The 20,365-nt window shown below is 34.5% G+C and overlaps 1 protein-coding gene across 1 annotated transcript; it reads right to left on the minus strand.

Annotated features, from left to right (window-relative positions):
- Positions 1-15,543: 15,543 nt before the first annotated feature.
- On the minus strand, positions 15,544-18,295 carry LOC112500565 (uncharacterized protein DDB_G0287625). The gene is made up of 2 exons (XM_025104069.1): positions 17,882-18,295; positions 15,544-16,012 (listed from the first exon to the last, which is right to left on the minus strand). Exons 1-2 carry the CDS (start codon positions 18,208-18,210, stop codon positions 15,601-15,603), a joined length of 741 nt encoding a protein of 246 aa, XP_024959837.1. The 5' UTR covers positions 18,211-18,295; the 3' UTR covers positions 15,544-15,600.
- Between the last annotated feature and the right edge of the window lie 2,070 nt (positions 18,296-20,365).

Below are 20,365 nucleotides of genomic sequence, written 5' to 3' on the forward strand. Positions count from 1 at the left end.
TCCACGCCCCATGCCCCTCTTTTAATAGGTGCATTATCATCATATCTTGCTGCATACATGATAAAGAATGGCAAATATAAATATATGTCCATAGTGATCGTAACAAAAAGAAATTTTAAGTTGTTTTACCAAGCCTACAGTGCTCGAGCCATATATATCATCCACTTTTCCATCCCGATTCTGGCTGTCTAATATGGCTATTGATGGGCGCTTCAGATCGAATACTAGAACGTAATAGAACGACGGTTCTACAACCGGGAAGAAGACCTACAATTTTTAAAAGCCGTATCTAGTTGATACTATTTGGATTAATGCTTAAATAGCATACGTACAGTTTCGATCGAAGTTAAAAGATTTACCAGATCAACGTTACGCATACTGATCAATTCTTTATCATTATTCATGCAGCTCGTGATGTTCTTTCGGAATCTATCATACCTCTGGTTAACATTCAAATCTCCATCCCTAATAATAGCATGAATCTGCAATTATTAACAAACGAATAAGGTTAATTATAGACTACAAGTCATTAATATGGCAATTACATCGACATTCATTCATATACTATTACCGAAATGTCCGTTTGTACAAAGTAGCGCCTAGGAGACTCATTGCTCCTCAACCTCTCCTCTTTGTTAAGAACCATTGACCACACGTCTATAATTTCTGTGCTAACCACGCTTTGAGATACAAGGGATTGCATTGTTTGACATGTCATTGTCTTCCCTTTTGTTGTCATGAAAACCGGTTCACTACATGTTTAATTCGTTAGGTAGTAATATCCAAATTGACAATAACACATATTTGTACAAAATAACCTTTAAAATTTGGACAATTTAACTTACAGAGTTCCGCCTATGCCTCGTAATATCCAATTTTGCAGCTTTCTTTCGTCACTACTCACCTCGAACGTAACCGCACGCGTAACATATGGTGAACGTAGTTTAAAGCTCAGTTTCGGGTCTCTTTTTGGCATTGTAGATATGACGTTTTTGTGTCCACCTATTGCTTTCGAACTACCAGCACAAGCAATGACCTCTTCCTTAGATGGACTTATTCCCAAATCGAAAGCTGGTGCATCGATACCTGCATACGAATCAATTTCTTGGACGTTGTTACACGAATGATGGTAGCCAGTGCATAAACTATATGTGCATGTCTGTTCGTATACGTACTTGTGTACGCGCATGCAAAATGTTGTTTATAAGTGTTATTTGTTTGATATATCACTACGACGTTCTTATATGATGTAGTGATGAACGGGGTGTGAAACACTTTGGTGTATAGGTGCACCCTTTCTTTGTGTGTGAAACATTAGTGTGTGTGTGTGTGTGCGCTTAGATCACATCATATGCACCTTCTCATAAATCAGCATCGTGGACAAGACAATAACATATATTAATAGTTGTTCATGTATGTACTAAATGTGCATTCTTTTGCCCATATACACAGCCATATACGCCCAACCAAATTATGGTGGAAGTTGTAAATTTGTGTTCATATATGGCTGGACCAACGTCAATATGTATGCATAAATCCATCATGATCATACCTACCACATAAACTCAATAAATTAAAAAAGAATTGTTATTATGAAGCCGTGTAAACATTCCTTTTGGCCCATATATTCACATCAACAGACGCCCCACAAAATTAAGGTAGCAGCTGTTAGTTTGTGTTGATATCTTGTCCAACCATAAACCAACGTCAACACGGTGTTCTAATACGACATAGTGATGATCATTATGTGAAAAACTTTGTTATTTATGTGATAAACAATGGAACGATGTGAAGTTATTAACATACGAAAAAACCTGCATATCAAGTACCTGTTTGTGAACGTCTACGTAGTTTACTTGCTCGATTTTCACATTCATCTATGCCTCTACTTCGAACCCTCCCCACACTCTCCAATTGTGCTTCTAACGATGTCATCTTCACCTTTTTCCAACAGCTTCGGGTCTGTGATACATCCTACTCCTTTTGCTGTGATAGCAGCTCTCTCGTTTGATGCTCGGTCAACCATCGCAATCACGGTGGGGCTTGTCCAAAATTGTGATAACGGTGATAACATCACAGGATCGGATGTGGTTGTCATCTTAGGAGGAGTTACATCAACAACCGCCAATCCTTTGTCACTATGTTGACCTTCATCCTGTCGGGTCTCCCATATGCTGTCTTTGAACATTCTTGCCAGTTCTTATTTGAATTGGTCGAAACATTTGTCACCGGAAAAACATTCGACATATGCTTGCAGCAACATGTCTGTTTCCGTCCTTGAAGAACGGAGATCCGCGATTCGCTCACCCATCATTTTGATGCATTCCTACAAACCCATGCACAAATTATAAAGCAAGAAAAATACGTAACAATGTGGTATGTGCAAACAGCAAATATAATTAAGTCAATCTTGTGTGTTTGACGATAAAAAAAGACACATCTGTATGTGAAGTGGAAATGCTGAAGGAAGGCAGAGAGTTGCATAAAACTCGAATTGTGATTCCTTACGCTGATTGTGAACACACATTTACAGAGCGTATTGACAAAGGTTCACATATTCATACACATATTTTGACCCCCCAAAAGAAAACATTGTCATCCGTTAATCTGTGTGCATACATGGACCATGAATGAACCACCGTGAACATCTTTATAATTTTTTGTAATGTATGTACATTACTTAAATATATGTTCATACATGGGCCCATATCGAAACACAAATCTACGCACCAAAAAATTAACGAATCAGCTGCTACTATGTGATCATAGATGGGCCAAAAACAGCAGCTGACCATAAGACATTATGCACAATATGAAAGCAGAAGAACATGCGTAAAAAATAGCACAAACATTGAATCAATTTATTTAAGTTACCTCTTTAGTCACATTCTGATTTTCTGCTTCTAGCAAATCTATCGTCTGCTGTGTGATGATCTACAATTGTTTGATCATACGCTCCTCGCTTAACGGGTTTAGTACATGTCAATTTTGTGTATCCAAACCCCCCTCTACTAAGCTCCAAGTCTTGTCTTCTCCTCAGTAAATCCAATATCCAAGTTCTCAATGGATATGCTTGATGTTGGTTCTGAATGTCGTCACATGTTGTTGCTTGAACATATAACATCTGCAGAAAGTAAACATAGCAATTGAATGAATAATAACAAACAACTGTTTATTTATATATTGTCAAGGATCAACGTTCTTACCGTTAAACATGTTAGAGGGCCTGCGTAAAATGACAGAAAACTGTCTCTTTTCCAACACAGCTTGCTCGTACCTATGCAATCATACACGTACTTGCACCAGTCAATTCTTAGGATCATGTCTAAGCTATGAACGGGGTTGAGGAACCCCAAATTGCAAACACCGACTTTGCTGCATTCTGCAAGCGTGTTCACAATGATGACCAAGAAACTCAGCCTGAACATCACACTCGCGTCATTTGATTTCTGAATAAAATTCATCACATCCTTTGGCCTCATCCGATCTTTACTGAATTGTTTGCGCCATGCTGAAACAACCACATTATTGCATTTGGATGGTTCAATCAGGTTCAAGTCTAATCCTCCTGTTGGCAGCCTCAGAACATCATGTATCGACTTGACCGTAACTGGTATTTGTCCATCTCTCAGTTGTATTGTCATAGTCGATGTGTCTAACAAATCCACGACATAATGAACTAATTTAGACGGAATGCCGTCTAAAGTCATGTCCATCAACGCATCAAATCCCATCTCCTTGATTGCTGCCCTTTGGTTAATGTTTAATGCTTTAACCGTCTCCCACAATGCCTTTGGAGATGTCCTGGTTCTAATTGCTAAAGAGTACCCTTTCACATCATTATGTTCTACCGTGCCTTCCTTACCTTGTTCAATGTTCACCTTTCGTGGCGCATGCATTATCTCATTCGGCGACTTAACTTGATTTCGGACATTATCGCCCGAAACCATTTCCGGATCCAAAGCTGCATTCATTACCAAACTACGTTAAAAATTAACTCCATGATATCATAGACCATCATATTTTCAATGTGCGCTTTTGTTAGGTGTAAATATTTTATTACGTTATACATACTCAAATAATTATATATAAACAATATATAGTTTGTGTTCGCTGTATAAATTAGTTGACCAAAACAGTTGAAGTGCGTAATCAGTTTAAACTTCAACACAATCTTTCCATGTTTCCAAAAATGACCCAACTTGAACAAGTTATGAACATTAATTATCCATTGTGAACAAGGTGTATAAGATGAAATGGAAACAACATATTTTATTTCTGTTTCTGTGTATGTGTGTGTGCATAAATGCATCATGAGCATACCCTACACATCACTGTTTCTGTGTATGTGTGTGTGCATAAATGCATCATGAGCATACCCTACACATCAACTCAAAAAACTAAAGAGGATTTGGTAATATGAATCAATGTAAACATATAAAGAATATAGTGTTATTGGTTCATATTAGAAGCARCGTGAACATAAATGCATTCGATGATGRCCTTTATATACTTAACCAAACTTGTAAACCAAACTAAATCAGACCAAAAAATAGCAGTAGACCATAAGGATGTCACCATTCTATGTGTGTGTGTGTGTGTGCACATTCGCTGTTCATGGCTAATCATATTTGCCAACATCTTGTTGCGGAGTTACTTAAAACTCAAGATTACAAGTAAAATGTACATGAGTACATCGTATTAAAACTGCATGTTTGAATTCATGTAACCAAACTGCATATAAATATAATCAAATACATTGTGAACATCATTTCAAATATAAAAAAATTAAAATATAATCAAAGATAATCATTGATTTTTAACAGAATACTTAATTATTATTTTAAAAAATTATTTTATTAAACCAAAAATAAGTTATGTCGTTTTTATACTTCAATTAATTATAAAAAAATATAGAATTAAAGAAATTACAAAAACGGGAACTTTTAACCTTCAAGGAATTGCAAATGAACATCTACAAACATTTTTGAATATAATGCATATTAAGGGACGGTTCGAATTTAGGTCTTGAGGTGAGTGGCGGAAAGACCTATGAAATATCAAACATCATCAAACTTTTGAAGAAGTTATTTAAGGATATGTATTACCTTGCGGTAATGGTACTTTGTATACTTGATTGCCCGACCGTTCCGGCACCTTTCCAACTCGTGCAGCTTGCTTACTAGTTTGTTGAACGATTGGTTTGGTGACTTTTAAATCTGCATCAATAACCACAAGGTTTCATATCGCTAACCACAAGGGTTTAAAATCAAACATGAACGTGTATGAAGACAATAAAGTATATATGCACCTCCAGCCCACAATTTAATACATAACTCGTGTTGCATATAACCGTTGTTATTCTACGAACAGAAATATGCCTATATCAACCCTTATGTAATGTAAGAACATAGGTTCGCACACACGTTCAAGTTGGTTTACATTATCAAAGTGTGAACACAAATTAACAGTTGTGCAGTTTGGTACTACGTGTGCGTTTTTTGGCACTTATATTCACATCCGTTGACGTCCCGCAAAATTAAGGTAGACGCAAATAAATTGTGTTCATATATGGTCCAAAAATGACCCAACTTGAACAAGATATATATATATATATATATAAAATATCCATTGGGAACAAGGTGTATTAGATGACATGGAAACAGCATATATGATTTATGTTTCTGTTTCTGTCTATGTGTGTGTGCACAAATCCATCATGATCATACCCTACACATCAACTCAAAAAGTTAAAAAGGATTTTGTAATATGAATCAATGTAAACATATAAAGAATATAGTGTTCTTGGTTCATATTAGAAGCAGCGTGAACAAAAAGGCAGTCGAGGAAGGCCTTTATATACTTAACCAATTTATATACTTAACCAAACTTGTAAACCAAACTGAAGCATACCCAAAAACAGCAGCAGACCAGAAGGACATCACCATTCTATGTGTGTGTGTGTGTGTGTGTGTGTTGTGCACATGCCATTTGATGTTCATGGCTAACCATATTTGCCAACATCTTGTTGCTGAGTTACTTGGATTAGATGAATCAAGTTATTGAAGTTGGCCAGGAAATATGTTGATATTATGTGAGAGTACCATTTATACGATTCAGACAACTTGCATGTTGGCAATAACAATCCAGCAAGAAAAACCATGCCATTAAGATGTGTGTGTGTGTGTGATTAGATCAAATAATATGCATCTGTTCATTATACACATTGTAAGTAGGGTCCCATCGATTTAAAATTAAATGCTTAATTGATTGAACATTTCTGCTTATAGCATTTGATATCAACATAAATCGTTCATATATCGGCTAATGATGTACGCATGTGAACACGTCATGAACATAAATGGCAATATGGGCATTTGTGTACTAGGTGTGCATTTTTTTGACCATTTATTCACATCCGTTGGCGTCCTGCCAAACTAAGGTAGAAGCTGTTAACCTTATTAAACACTTAGTCACAACATATATGTGAATAAGGATCGGGGACATGCTATACATGTGAAACCAATGACAAAAATACAAACACATATGGTGTCATATGAACAATTGGGTAACTTAAAAACATTAATTCACGCACACTTACGGTTTGAATGTACATGAATAACTGAAAATATTTTGTAAGGACCAACATTGTTATTTATAATAACACACCGTGTATGCATGTTTGTGCATTTGCCCCCAGATATGATCACATATCGATCCTTACACACTATATGTAAAAAACTGGAAAAAAAAACAACCTACAAACTTAAAATCAGTGATTCAATTTTGTGATACGTAAACATTCATTTATGTTCACCTTGGTTCGGTTCCTCACACATCAAAACAATGTCAACCAATGAATAAACCTACCGGTGAATGGGCACGTTGGCCTCAAGTTTATAAAACTGAAGACGGTGGTATTTAACTTTTTCAGGTCTTTGTTTTCTTCAGAAAGCATAAGATGCGAAAATTCTTCTAATAAGATTACGATGATTTTGGGTTGATCAGTTTGAAGATAACAACGAAGAAGCCAGAGGTTGAAAAATGGAGCAAAATGACCGATATGTCCTTGTAAAAAGTCATATCTTGTTCACATTGGTTCATTTATGTTCAATCTTGTTCACGTTGGGTCATTAATGTTAATATCTTCAACTACATTTTTGTTCATATCTTGTTCACGTTGGTTCATTTATGTTCATATCTTAAAATGTTTCTGTGGGTTGACACGTGCTTCCCCATGTTGAAAGCCAAGATGAGCCCATTAGAACTCGACATCTTCATGTCATTTAGCATATGAGGTCAACCATTGAGTTGTTGTTAATGCTAGATGGGCAAGTCAATATGCACCTAACGAAAGGGATTAGATTTACCAAACCTCTAGACAACAAGAGAAGTTTTAAATAACCAATGCATAAAGAAAGAGGAAAGCAACAATCACCAAAACAAAATTATAAGCATGTGTTGACACATGTTTTTTGTTATATAATCTCTATATAAACATATATTGATAGCACAAAAACACTATATCAGAGTTCCTATTTTACTCTTATATCATAAACCTATCAATTTATCTAATATCTAAAACTTTGTGCAAATTATTGATGATACAAATTTTGTCGTGGACCTCAACAATAAGGTGGGGTTCACTAATTTGGATGAAACTTGAACAACTTTGGACCTGATTGAATTGTTATTGGCGTAATAARTTTCTTTCTTTTGAGAAAGTAATTGCAAGAGGAATGTGAAACAATGACCTCCAAGTCACTACCACCTAGAGAATGGGCCAAACACCACCAATGTATCTGAGACTTTGGCCTCCCTAGGAGGTCAATAGTTTAAACATCACCAAATGCGAGGAGGGTGAGTGAGTTTATTAGTTGCATTTGCCTTAAAAAAGAAGTTAAATGTTGATGGCATTATTCGCATAGTATTTCCCTGCATATGGCATTTTGTGGAAGCTATTGTGTTTGAAGATTATGTTGTTCAAGATAAATAAGAGTAGAGATGAACATGAAATTTGCAAAAATAAGTATATGATGATGATGACAGATAGTGTGGGAATGGAAGAGATAGGTGAYGTATCTTRAGTCGGGTACAAACTGAGACATTATTATTATTTAGAAAAAATGATGGTGGGCCAAAGCCAAAGATGTATCATTTCTTTTAAATTCTATTTTGTGTATCGGATTCCTTACCTTCTAACCACAAAGGAGTGTTCTTACCATTGATCTAAGGTTTCAATGCGAGATAACATTGTTGTGTTGCATGCTTTAGGCAAAAGCTGCAAATGCAATTATATTTGTTGTGGGGTGCTGATCTGTGAGCAAAGTTTGATGTACTTAACAATGATGCTAACGAATACCAGTTTCCTTGTTGCAGTTAGAGTGCGAAGGCAAACACAATTTGGGGATGAGTTTGGTATGATTAATAACCGACGCTCACTTCCACAAGCTCATAGCTTCACCTTTCAGAGCTCTGCTGTTACATATGGGTGTTCTAATGGAGCATACTATACTAACTCTACGACTAGAAGGACTGGCAATGATGGAGTGGATGAAATAAACCTATTTTTTTGGCAAATTTCTTTTATATCTTGTTGTCTGATTCTAAAGGTGTGCTATGTTGGATTTCAGCTGAGAATTGAAGAATATAAGGAAGCTGATTCAACTACAGGCCAGGCGGCTCATAGGCTTTTGAGGGGAATTCATGACAAGGTATTTTGCTACCTGCTTGTGATATTACAATTGCTCATATTTTATTTTATTGATTTACTCCTAAAGTGTTGTCACATTTTAGTTCTGCCTTTCTTATTTTGGAAGTTCTTGTTATGTTCCTTCTCATTAATTTGGTTTGAGCAAGTTTTATTCTTTCTTTTTGCACACTTTGCACAAGCCAGGGACCACGGGCTTCACGGGAACTGCTGTACCTTTTCAGATAGAGGTGAGATCTGCGTACACCCCACCCCCTCATACCTCATTTCACCTCTCCGGGTTGGATATACTAGGTTTATTTGGTTTATGATTTCTTGTTCACGTTGGTTCATTTATGTTCATATCTTAAAAATTCATTTATGTTCGTATCTTTCAAACATATGTCCANGGTTTATTTGGTTTATGATTTCTTGTTCACGTTGGTTCATTTATGTTCATATCTTAAAAATTCATTTATGTTCGTATCTTTCAAACATATGTCCAACAATATGAACAAAAATTAACGCATATTCACACATTTACCCACACATATTAACAAGCCGTAWAAAGACGTTGGTATTTCAAACTGTACMTGAATGTAAACCGGTGTGAACATGAATGTGATGTAAAATAATTGTACACATAAATTAATGCATCATGTAGATAGTTATATAAATTAAAAGCCTTTACATTTAAAASGTAGACGAGTATTACAMTTCATCTTAATTTTGTATCACCTATCACCAAGATGAAGCACTCTGATAACATATATGTGAATAAGGATCGGGGACATGTTATACATGTGAAACCAATGACAAACTTACGAAAACATATTGTGTCATGTGAACAATTGTGTAACTTAAAAACATTAATTCACGCACACATACGGGTTTAATGTACATTAACAACTGAAAACAAAAGAAATTATTGTGTAAGGACCAACATTGTCATTTATAATAACAAACCGAGTATGCATGTTTGTGCATTTGCCCCCAGATATAATCACATATCGGTCCTTACACACTATATGTAAAAAAATTGTAAAAAACAAACACCATATAAACTTAAAATCAGTAGTGAACAAAATTGAACCTAGTTATAAAATCGTTTATCAAACACTTTAAATAATCGAACAACAAGAAAAGGGTTGATTAATTGTAACATTAGAAAAGTTTACCAGTGGGTTCCWGKGTATYTAGGATTTCCAAAACTTTGCCTTTACTCGAGCCTTGTGCAATACTTGGTACACCAGTTGTTCGTTCTACCTTAGCCTCTGCATCGACATCAAATGGGCCAAAAGAATGAACCAACTTGAACAATGTATGAATAAGCTATGATCTGTTCATGCACCAACATTAACCTCATAAAACAATTACCGTGTGTTGTGCACACACATTATAAAACAATTACTGTGTGTTGTGCACACGTACGGTTTGTATGTTCATATGCTAATCAAGTGAGGGGGACCCTTGATGCATACGCGGCCAAATAACCGTAAAATTTTTAAATTGTAAATGTTATCGACTTCACATGAGATTGGAGTATGTACATTTTACCAGGTAACCTGTTGTCTTGATTTTTGACATAATCGGGTATGCATGTTTGTGCATTTGCCCCCAAATATGATCACATATCGATCCTTACACACTATATGTAAAAAATTGTAAAAAAAACACCATATAAACTTAAAATCAGTAGTGAACAAACTTGAACCTAGTTATAAAATCGTTTAACAAACACTTTAAATATTCGAACAACAAAAAAAGGGTTCATTAATTGTAACATTAGAAAAGTTTACCAGTGGGTTTCTGGGTATTTAGGATTTCCAAACCTTTGCCTTTACTCGAGCCTTGTGCAGGTCTTGGTACACCATTTGTTCTTTCTACCTCAGCCTCTGCTAAGACATCAAAATGGGCAAAAGAATGAACCAACTTGAACAATGTATGAACATAAATGGACCAACATGAGTATGGTGTAAAAGATGAAATGGAAACAGCATATTTTTTTTCTTTTTCTGTTTATGTGTGTGTGCGTAACTCCATCATGATCATAAACTATCACATCAACTCAGAAAGGTAAAGAAGATTTAGTAATATGAAGATGTGTAAACATAAGTAGAATATAGTGTTTCTGTTTCATATTAGACACATTTAAAACAGAAAGGCAGTCCATATTTCCTTGATCAGCAGTAGTATTATTGTCAATTCTGCACCCTATATGCATCCTACTGATTAGTTAGGCCCCAGCAAGGTATGGAGCCAATTATAAAGGATTACAATACTCCTATTAGTTAGCTTGTTTTAGGAATACCTCAACAATAACATTCCTTTTAAACTATACTAATTGTTAGCGCTATAAACGAACTGAACGAACATGAACAAATGTGAAGACAATAGGAACATAAATTAGAATATGTGCATTTTGGTACTATGTGTGGATTTTTTTTGGCCCATATATTCACATCGATAGACGTCGCCCCAAAATAAGGTAGCAATCGTTATGAACGTTTTCATACATGGGCCAACGATGAACCAACGTGAACAAGCTATGATCTGTTCATGAACCAACATTAACCTCATAAAACAATTACCGTGTGTTGTGCACACACATTATAAAACAATTACCGTGTGTTGTGCACACGTACGGTTTGAATGTTCATATGATAATCAAGTGAGTGGGACCCTTGATGCATACGCGGCCAAAGAACCGCAAAATTTTTAAATTGTGCATAGCAGTTAACCTGGTGTCCTGCTTTTTTACCATAAACGGGTATGCATGTTTGTGAACAAACATGAACCTAGTTATAAAATCGTTTAACAAAAACTTTAAATAATCGAACAACAAGAAAAGGGTTCATTAATTGTAACATTAGAAAAGTTTACCAGTGGGTTCCTGGGTATTTAGGATTTCCAAAACTTTGTCTTTACTCGAGCCTTGTGCAGGTCTTGGTACACCATTTGTTCTTTCTACTTCAGCCTCTGCATCGACATCAAATGGGCCAAAGAATGAACCAACATGAACAAAATATGAACATAAATGGACCAACGTGAGTATGGTGTATAAGATGAAATGGAAACAATATATTTTTTTTATTTTTCTGTTTATGTGGGTGTGCATAACTCCATCATGATCATAAACTAACACATCAACCCAGAAAGGTAAAAAAGATTTTGTAATATGAAGATGTGTAAACATAAGTAGAATATAGTGTTTCTGTTTCATATTAGACACATTTAAAACAGAAAGGCAGTCCATATTTCCATGATCAGCAGTAGTATTACTGTCAATTCTGCACCCCATATGCATCCTACTGATTAGTTAGGCACCAGCAAGGTATGGAGCTACATTTAAAGGATTACAACACTCGTATTAGTTAGCCTGTTTTAGGAATACCTCAACAATAACATTCCTTTTAAACTATACTAATTGTTAGAGCTGTAAACGAACTGAACGAACACAAACAAATGTGAAGACAATAGGAACATAAATTAGAATATGTGCATTTTGGTACTATGTGTGGAATTTTTTGACCCATATATTCACATCGATAGACGTCGCCCCAAAATAAGGTAGCAATCGTTATGAACGTTTGCATACATGGGCCAACGATGAGCCAACGTGAACAAGCTATGATCTGTCCATGAAACAACATTAACCTAATAAAACAGATACTGTGTGTTGTGCACACACATCATAAAACAATTACCGTGTGTTGTGAACACGTACGGTTTGAATGTACATGAACCAACATATAAGTTGTCATAGTGAAAGGGTGCATTTGATTTGATCTAACCACAGACACACACACGGATCTCCAATGGCATGTCCCCATTGATGTAAGACTAATTGCTTACTTGATTGAACATTTGTGCTTCTACCATTTGATATGAACATAAATGTTCATATGGCGGACGGAAATGAACAAATATGAACACGATACGAACATGCATTATAATATGTGCATTTTGGGACTATGTGTGGATTTTTTGGCCCACATAGTTACATCCATAGACGTCCCCCAAATTAAGGTAGCATCCGTTATCAACGTGTTCATACATGGGCCAACGATGAAACAACGTGAACAAGCTATGAACATAATACATATTTGACCAAAATGACAATAATACATATTTGACCACATACACTATTGCATCATGTAGATAGTGATATAAATTAAAACCATTACATTTAAAACGTATACGACTATTACAATTCAACTTAATTTTGTGTTTCCTATCACAAATATGAAGCACTATGACCACTTATATCTGAATAGGGATCGGGGACATGTTATATACATGAGACCAATGACAAACTTACGAACACATATTGTGTCATATGATCAATTGCGTAACTTAACAATATTAGTTGACGCACACGTACGGGTTGAATGTACATGAACCAACATATAAGTTGTCATATTACGAAGATGCATTTGTTTTGATCTAAGCACAGACACACACGCGGATTTCCAATGGCATGTCCCCATTGATGTAAGACTAATTGCTTACTTGATTGAACATTTGTGCTTCTACCATTTGATATGAACATAATTGTTCATATGTGCATTGGAAATGAACAAATGTGAACACGATATGAACATGCATTAGAATATGTGCATTTTGATACTATGTGTGGATTTTTTGGCCCATATATTCACATCCATATACGTCCCCCAAATTAACCATATACATGGGCCAACGATGAACCAACGTGAACAAGCTATGAACATAAAAGAACCAACGTTAACCTTATAAAACACTTACCTTGTGGTGAGCACACATATTAACAAACCTGATTGCTTAATTACCAATTGTGCATTCTTGTATGAGTGATTAATTACAAATTGTGCATGTAATTGGGTGTTTAATATCATATGTTAATGTGTTCACACAAGTCATTAACAAAGACATCATTCCAAATATTTGAAACAGTGCATGTTATCTAGTTCACATGATATTAGACTATCTACATTTTAACTTGTTATCCTGWTTATTTATCATAATCGGGTATGCATCTTCGTGCACTTGCCCCCAAATATGATCAYATATCGACCCTTACACACTATATGTAAAAAAATTTGAAAAAAACACCCTATAAATTTAAAATCAGTAGTGAACAAACTTGAGCATATTTAGGATTTCCAAACCTTTGCCTTTACTCGAGCCTTGTGCATTACTTGGTACAGCATTTGTTCGTTCTAACTCAGCCTCTGCATCGACATCAATTGGGTTGTCGATGGTGTTCTTGAAGTTTGAGAAGTAGGTTTTCATCATTATTCTTTCGCTTTTCTTCCTCACTGAAGCATAAAGATTTGATGTCATTGAAATATAATACTAATCAAACGATGATAAAACCCTAATTTTTGTTGACATACCTCTTCTTTGATGCTGATTAACGGGAAATCCTCTAAAATCAGCCATTTTCTTGTGAAGATGATGAACCTGATTTTCAGCCCCGTTATGAGAAGTGATGAGCGACGTTTTTTTGGTAAAGGATTTTTGTAACTGTTGATTTGGTAATCCAGCGCCTATTCTTTGTACTTTTCTTCCCAAAATACCCCCTTCATCATTGTTCACTAGTCTTAATTGAAATTAAAATTTTAAAAATTAAATCTTTTTATTGATTAATTTACAGCCATTGATTACAAATTTGGATGACCAAAATTAGATAACAAAGTTAACACGAAAACAAGGGTTACATTTGATATTGGCCCTATATATATATTATAAAATGTTACCTTCCAACTCTCGGCATTGATTAATCTTAGTTACGATTGAAATTGATTCTTATAATTCTCGACCAAAATATTTTTCTTCTTATTACTTCAACACATACCTTCTTGCCCTCACTTAGCTAACTGCTCGTAATGGCTTTGGTCAGCATCAACAAACACGAAGCCACATACGAGTCTTCATTGGTTGTAGTTTTATATCCATAACCAAAAACTCTTTCACACACTCCAATGGACTTCATAATCGCTTGGATTCTAAAGGTTAAAAATTCTTCTAGGTCTCAAGTTTAAATCCAAGGAGAAATAAAAAATCTCTTGTGACCACGAAGGTTCAAATCCGATAACTCCGGACTATCCATAAAACGGATGGTCGCATTGAAATTAATCGGCTTTCATAATGAGTTGGATATTCAGGTTAATTGAAAGAAAAAAAACAACGTCCTTCATGTTAACCAAGGACAAATGGTGGTGGTTAATTTATAACAATATGATACATTGTCATTACAAAAAACACCTTCTAAAAGTTTAAAGTATCATAAAACTAGTCAAAATATTAAAAAATTCCATTAAGTGAAAGACATTTTAGTTTTTTATCGATTTTTTATCCAATCAAAAATTACAAAGGCCAAAATCATTAAATCAATTTTGATCGGGTAAAAGACAAAAAAAATTAATAAAATGATGAAAATACCCTTTATTTAACGGAAATTTTTAACGAACTTTAGAGGAAGAGACCAAATCCGAACATTTTTGGAAACCACGATGGCCACCTTGTAATTTCAAAACTGCATAAATGAAAAAAAAAAGTTATTTTCAACAAACTATATGAACCAAATTTGTAGTTTACTCTATTAATTATTATTGATGAACTAATCAGTTTTTAGAAACTTTGATCAAGTATTTTTTTTTTCTGTAAATAGGATGGTATTTGATAATAGAGTGACAAAAAGAAAGATGTCTTGATGACATATAAAACAAACTAGTATTTTTCTTTTAGCTTATATGGTCGTAAATGCTACATGTACGCATAACCCCTTTTCAGGGTTTTTCTTTTATATCTTATCAATCATTCAAAGTAGTGGTGGCTTACAAAGGACTAAAAAGCGAGTAACGGACAAATTAGAAAAAAGATCGTTTAAAAAAGGACCAGTTGGACATAGTGGTGTAATGTAACTCTTAACAATTTCTGATCTCGGTGGAATTTAAGCCAAATCTAGAGCTACACGGATGCAAGTTGACCATTGATGAAAATGATCTCATGGAGGATACATTTTGCTTCTTTAACAATGATGTTTTGTTGAATTGAGGTTGTGTTTTTACGTCGTGATCCTCATTTTCTGATGCAAATTGCAAAGTTAAGGTTTTGGATTTCTTTGATATCCGTCCTATGCTAATGTTTGATAGTTGGAAAGCTCGGTTCTTGTTCTTTGAAGATGAAAGAGTCGAAGCTAGAAGATTTCTTCGTTTTCTGGTGTAGGCATTCTCTGGTTTTGCTATGTCTTTAATTGATGGTGGTGATGAGGGCCACACATCGGCTAAACATGTGAATGACCTTGACTTCCCATTGTAGAATGTTGATATTCCCCGTCTGTTGAAAAAAGTGTATGTCATTAGTTTTTGTAATTTTGTTACTATATATGTGCATGTCAACCAAAAGAATGTTGGCCAATAAGCTAACGATTACTCTTGGCTACTAAGTTGCTATTAGCTAATAAATAATCATGTTTGAAAAAAAAAATTGTTGATAAATTAGATGACAATGTAAAATGAACTAAAATAACATTTTAAAAAGTTAATAGGAAAAATATGAAAAACATAATTAGAAAAACCCTATAAAGCTTATTGAAACGGTACTATCATATAAGTTAGTATATTGCTAACGAGACGAGAATTTTTCAATAAATTTAAACAATGAGGTATCTTATGGTTGCCAAACATCTCCTTTAGCTATATATACTTCATTCGTCTCAAAATAAATGTCCACAATGAAAATGACATACAGTTTTAAATCAACCAAAGACAATTTTACCCTTAATAATCGAGTAAGAAATTTTCTTCATCTACAAAAAGTAAAATAGGAAAGAAAATATTTACTTTTGAAAGTGAGCAATTATTTCATAACTAACCAAGTAACACGTGTGCCATTAATGGCTTATGATATGGTATCGTTGTGGGTTCAGAAACCTCATCATCTTTACAAACCAACCACCAAGGTACAAGTTAAAAGAGCAGGTGTACAAGGGGTGATTTCGGTATCATTCTAATGTCTACATCCTATGTTCTCTTCACGTAACTAAGTCCATAGTCAGAGTTAGAGAACCACATCTTAAGAGTTGTGATTCAAATTGGACCAGCAAATCGATTGATGATGTGGACATATGATTCATGGATGTAATTTAAACCTACCCACAGAAAAGTTGCACCTATTCACATTAAACCACTCACAAAACATAGCTGTTTTACTTTCTTTTGGTCCCCTTTATCTTATCCTTTTATCTTTATCTTTTACTTTATAAGCATAATAAACAAAAACAGGATAATACAAGTCCCACAATGTCCCTTTCTCATGTTCTCTCTATAGCTAGTCTTATTGTTGATGCTTTATTTTTAATATAATATATAATAAAGTTTTTAAGATAATATTTAAATAAAGACGATATATTTCTATGAAAAAAAGGATAAGTATTTTTAGGTTGTGATTTATCCCACGTTCAAAATTACCTATCCACGTATGGTTTGAATATAATTGGATAGTTTTTAGGTGTGCCACGCGGTCCAAATGTTCACGTGGGACTATGGAAAATGTTCTATTGCAATACTATTCGGGTAAGATTAATTTAAAAAGGAAAAAGAAATTATGAACTACGACAAATGTAAATGTTGTTTTTGTATTGATCATATGAGTTCTGTTTGAAGATTTATCAAAAAAATATAGAAATTCCAATTGAAATCGTTTGCAGGTATTTGGGATGAGAGAGTATACCAATGTAGGAAGACAGCACATCCCTTTCATTCACCCGAACTTTTCCTAATTTTCATCCTTATCCATTGAGATGATCAATGAAATGCGTTCCTAAATTCTAGGGTTAACTAGAAGAAACAAAAGTGGATGCAAACACTAATTTGTGCCTATAATTCCCTGATCGATAGCTACAAAATTTGCTAAGGATATTATGAATTAATTACACAAGAATCATCGTTGATTAAGATGCATATGGCATAAACTTGATCATGGCAAACGAAGCAGTAGAAATTGAATCATCGTTGATTAAGATGCATATAACATAAACTTGATCATGGCAAACGATTAGTAGAAATTGAATCAGAAGAAACAAAATTAAGCACGTATTTGTTATCAACACATCTTACCAAAGCAGAACACCTTCAATCCTACCACAAGTATTATTTCCAGACCTTTCACAAACATAAGTTAACGAAGGAGAAGATGAAAACGAACCTAATCGGCAGCGCTTCTTCCAGAGCTTGAAGTGCATCATCGAGAGATCCATTGTTGATTTTGTTGTTATTATTGTTGTTGTGATGATCATACCTATAAGGACTCTCAGCATCCCCTTCGCGATCATCATCATCGTCGCTATTGTTGCCAATCGACGAACTGCCGGACGAATTACAATCTTCTTCTATGATCCTCATGAACTTCGTTGCCCCAACGGTTCCTAAGATTCCTCCATCTCCTACTCCTCCATGGTTAGTCATCAAAGTCTCCGGCGAAGGCATCAACGACATCCGGCAACCACCACCAACTCCTTCCAAATTAAGTTTCATCCGATCGATCTAGTGAAACAAATGCCAGATTTTACAAATATCGTAGATGAAGAACCAACAATGGGTGTTCCCGTTTAGAATTCACAATCGGTGTGTGAATATATACACATATATATATTGAGATTATCTCTCTTTTATCTACTTTGTCTTTTTATGAAATTAGCCCCCCGTTTAATTTGATTAGGATGTGTTTGATATTGCTTATTAAACCACCTATCAATTTATTCTTGTGATATATTGGTAATAAGCATATTTAAGTATTTGGATAAATAATTTATATCGGTGTTAAACCGGTGATAAGAAGTTTTTGAAGAAGTTAAACTATTAAAACTTATAATAAGTTGATAAATATTTTTGTAGAAAAATATAAGTTGTTTCAAATAAGCAATCCCAAACACAAATCAGTGTTATTTATATCAAAATAGATCAAAATCTTGAGGTAAATTAATAAAAGAGTTGGGTATTTGGGTTCAGGCGAGAAACATAAGTAGGGATCTACATCCTTGGACACATATTAAGATGAGAGATGTACCGGATCAATCCCTCTATCAAGCATGATTCATAGACGAGTTCGTGATTAAATATGATCAAGGGTTTAGATCTCTTCTCACGTTTCTCACCTTAACTATCTTTCTCACATGATCATCATTAACAAAAATGATGATTATACCATGGGTTAAATTTTTAGTTTGAAGATTATTAATTAAAATCAAGAGTCAATTAAATTACAAGTTTCATCCGTGTGTTATATGAAAATTTGGATACCAAGTCCTACAATCGAAATAATTGCAGCGATAATAACTATGATTTCATTTTTGTTATTTTGAGGTCTCTTGACCTAACTTCATTAGCATAAACTCCGTTAAGTCTGGACATTTTAGTCACTTTACTCATTTTCTTTTAAAAAAATATAAATCAATACATACATATACACATAGAAACCATCTCCCAATGTGGTATGACATTTTTCATATTATTGCTTGTTAATGTACATCAACAAAAAGCATAATTTTTAGGAGGGTATGTGAGTTTATTTGTTGCATTTGCTGTATATAAACATTATATACTTAAAAAAAAGCATAATTTTCTGGAAAAATCACCAAAATAACCATTTCATATCTTCTACATTAAGAAAATAACCATTTCTAAGCAAAATTGCCAAAATATCCACCCAAATCGCCCTTAGGGGGCGATCCAGACATATGGGGGCGATCCACGTCACCTCCATCACCCTCCGGGGCGATCCATGCTAGAATTATTATTTTTTTTATAATCTTTTTTTTAATATCGATTAAGGGGTGTTTTTAATTAAAGGGTGTTTTTAGTAAAATGAGACGATATTTGAACTGTTTTTCTAACCTTTTTTCATGGTTTTATTATATAAAATAAAATAACTTCTAGTCTCACAACCCGTAAACCTTATAAAAATACTATTGTACGTGAAAATTTTTATAAACGCATTAATCATATATATTTTTCTTATAAGAAATGTTGATTTTCCCTATTAATTTTGGAGACGAAAAAAAATTATTTGTATCTGATTTGGTGGACAAAAATCAGATATTTTATGTTAAATCTTATTTTGTCTTTTAGTGCAACAAATTTCATTATAAATATCAACCTCCTATTTCATTTCTCTTCTCATATATTCTACTATCACAACCCTTAACCCTTCAACACAATAAACCATCACAATCCTTAACCCATTAAACACAATCAACCATCACAAAACATGAAATCACGTCAAAGTGATGATGTTTTCGTGTATCTTCGAAGTGGCGGTTTATTCCAAGAGATAAATGGTGTGTTAGAGTACCTTCCGTTAAGCTCCCCCACATGTGTATTACGTTTGCCTTCGCCAATAACGTATTATGGGGTCGTTAAACGTGTGACGAAAAAGTTAAATTTACGTGTTCTGTTCATTTTATTTTATAAAACGAATTCGTTATATCAGTAAATCGACGACGACGATGTGGTAATGTTCCACAACGCCATTTGTCAAAATTTACCAGAAATGTGGACACTCTTTGTGGTCGGCGATGGTGGTTATGGTGGAAATCCATCAAGTACAAACCTGGGCGGTTCAAACACTTTTTACCCCGTTGGTGTCAATTGTAGAAATCCAAGCACACTCTTCCCCGACGGTAGTGGTGCA

Source organism: Cynara cardunculus, assembly GCF_001531365.2.
Source record: "Cynara cardunculus var. scolymus isolate 2C chromosome LG 17, CcrdV1, whole genome shotgun sequence".
In the NCBI taxonomy this organism is placed as follows: domain Eukaryota; kingdom Viridiplantae; phylum Streptophyta; class Magnoliopsida; order Asterales; family Asteraceae; genus Cynara; species Cynara cardunculus.

Coding starts and splice junctions, on each gene's coding strand:
- LOC112500565 (XM_025104069.1), bottom strand. CDS start 18,210: ATGAAACTTAATTTGGAAGGAGTTGGTGGTGGTTGCCGGATGTCGTTG. Junction 16,013..17,881: donor GAAGAAGCGCTGCCGATTAG/GTTCGTTTTCAT, acceptor TTTTTTCAACAG/ACGGGGAATATCAACATTCT.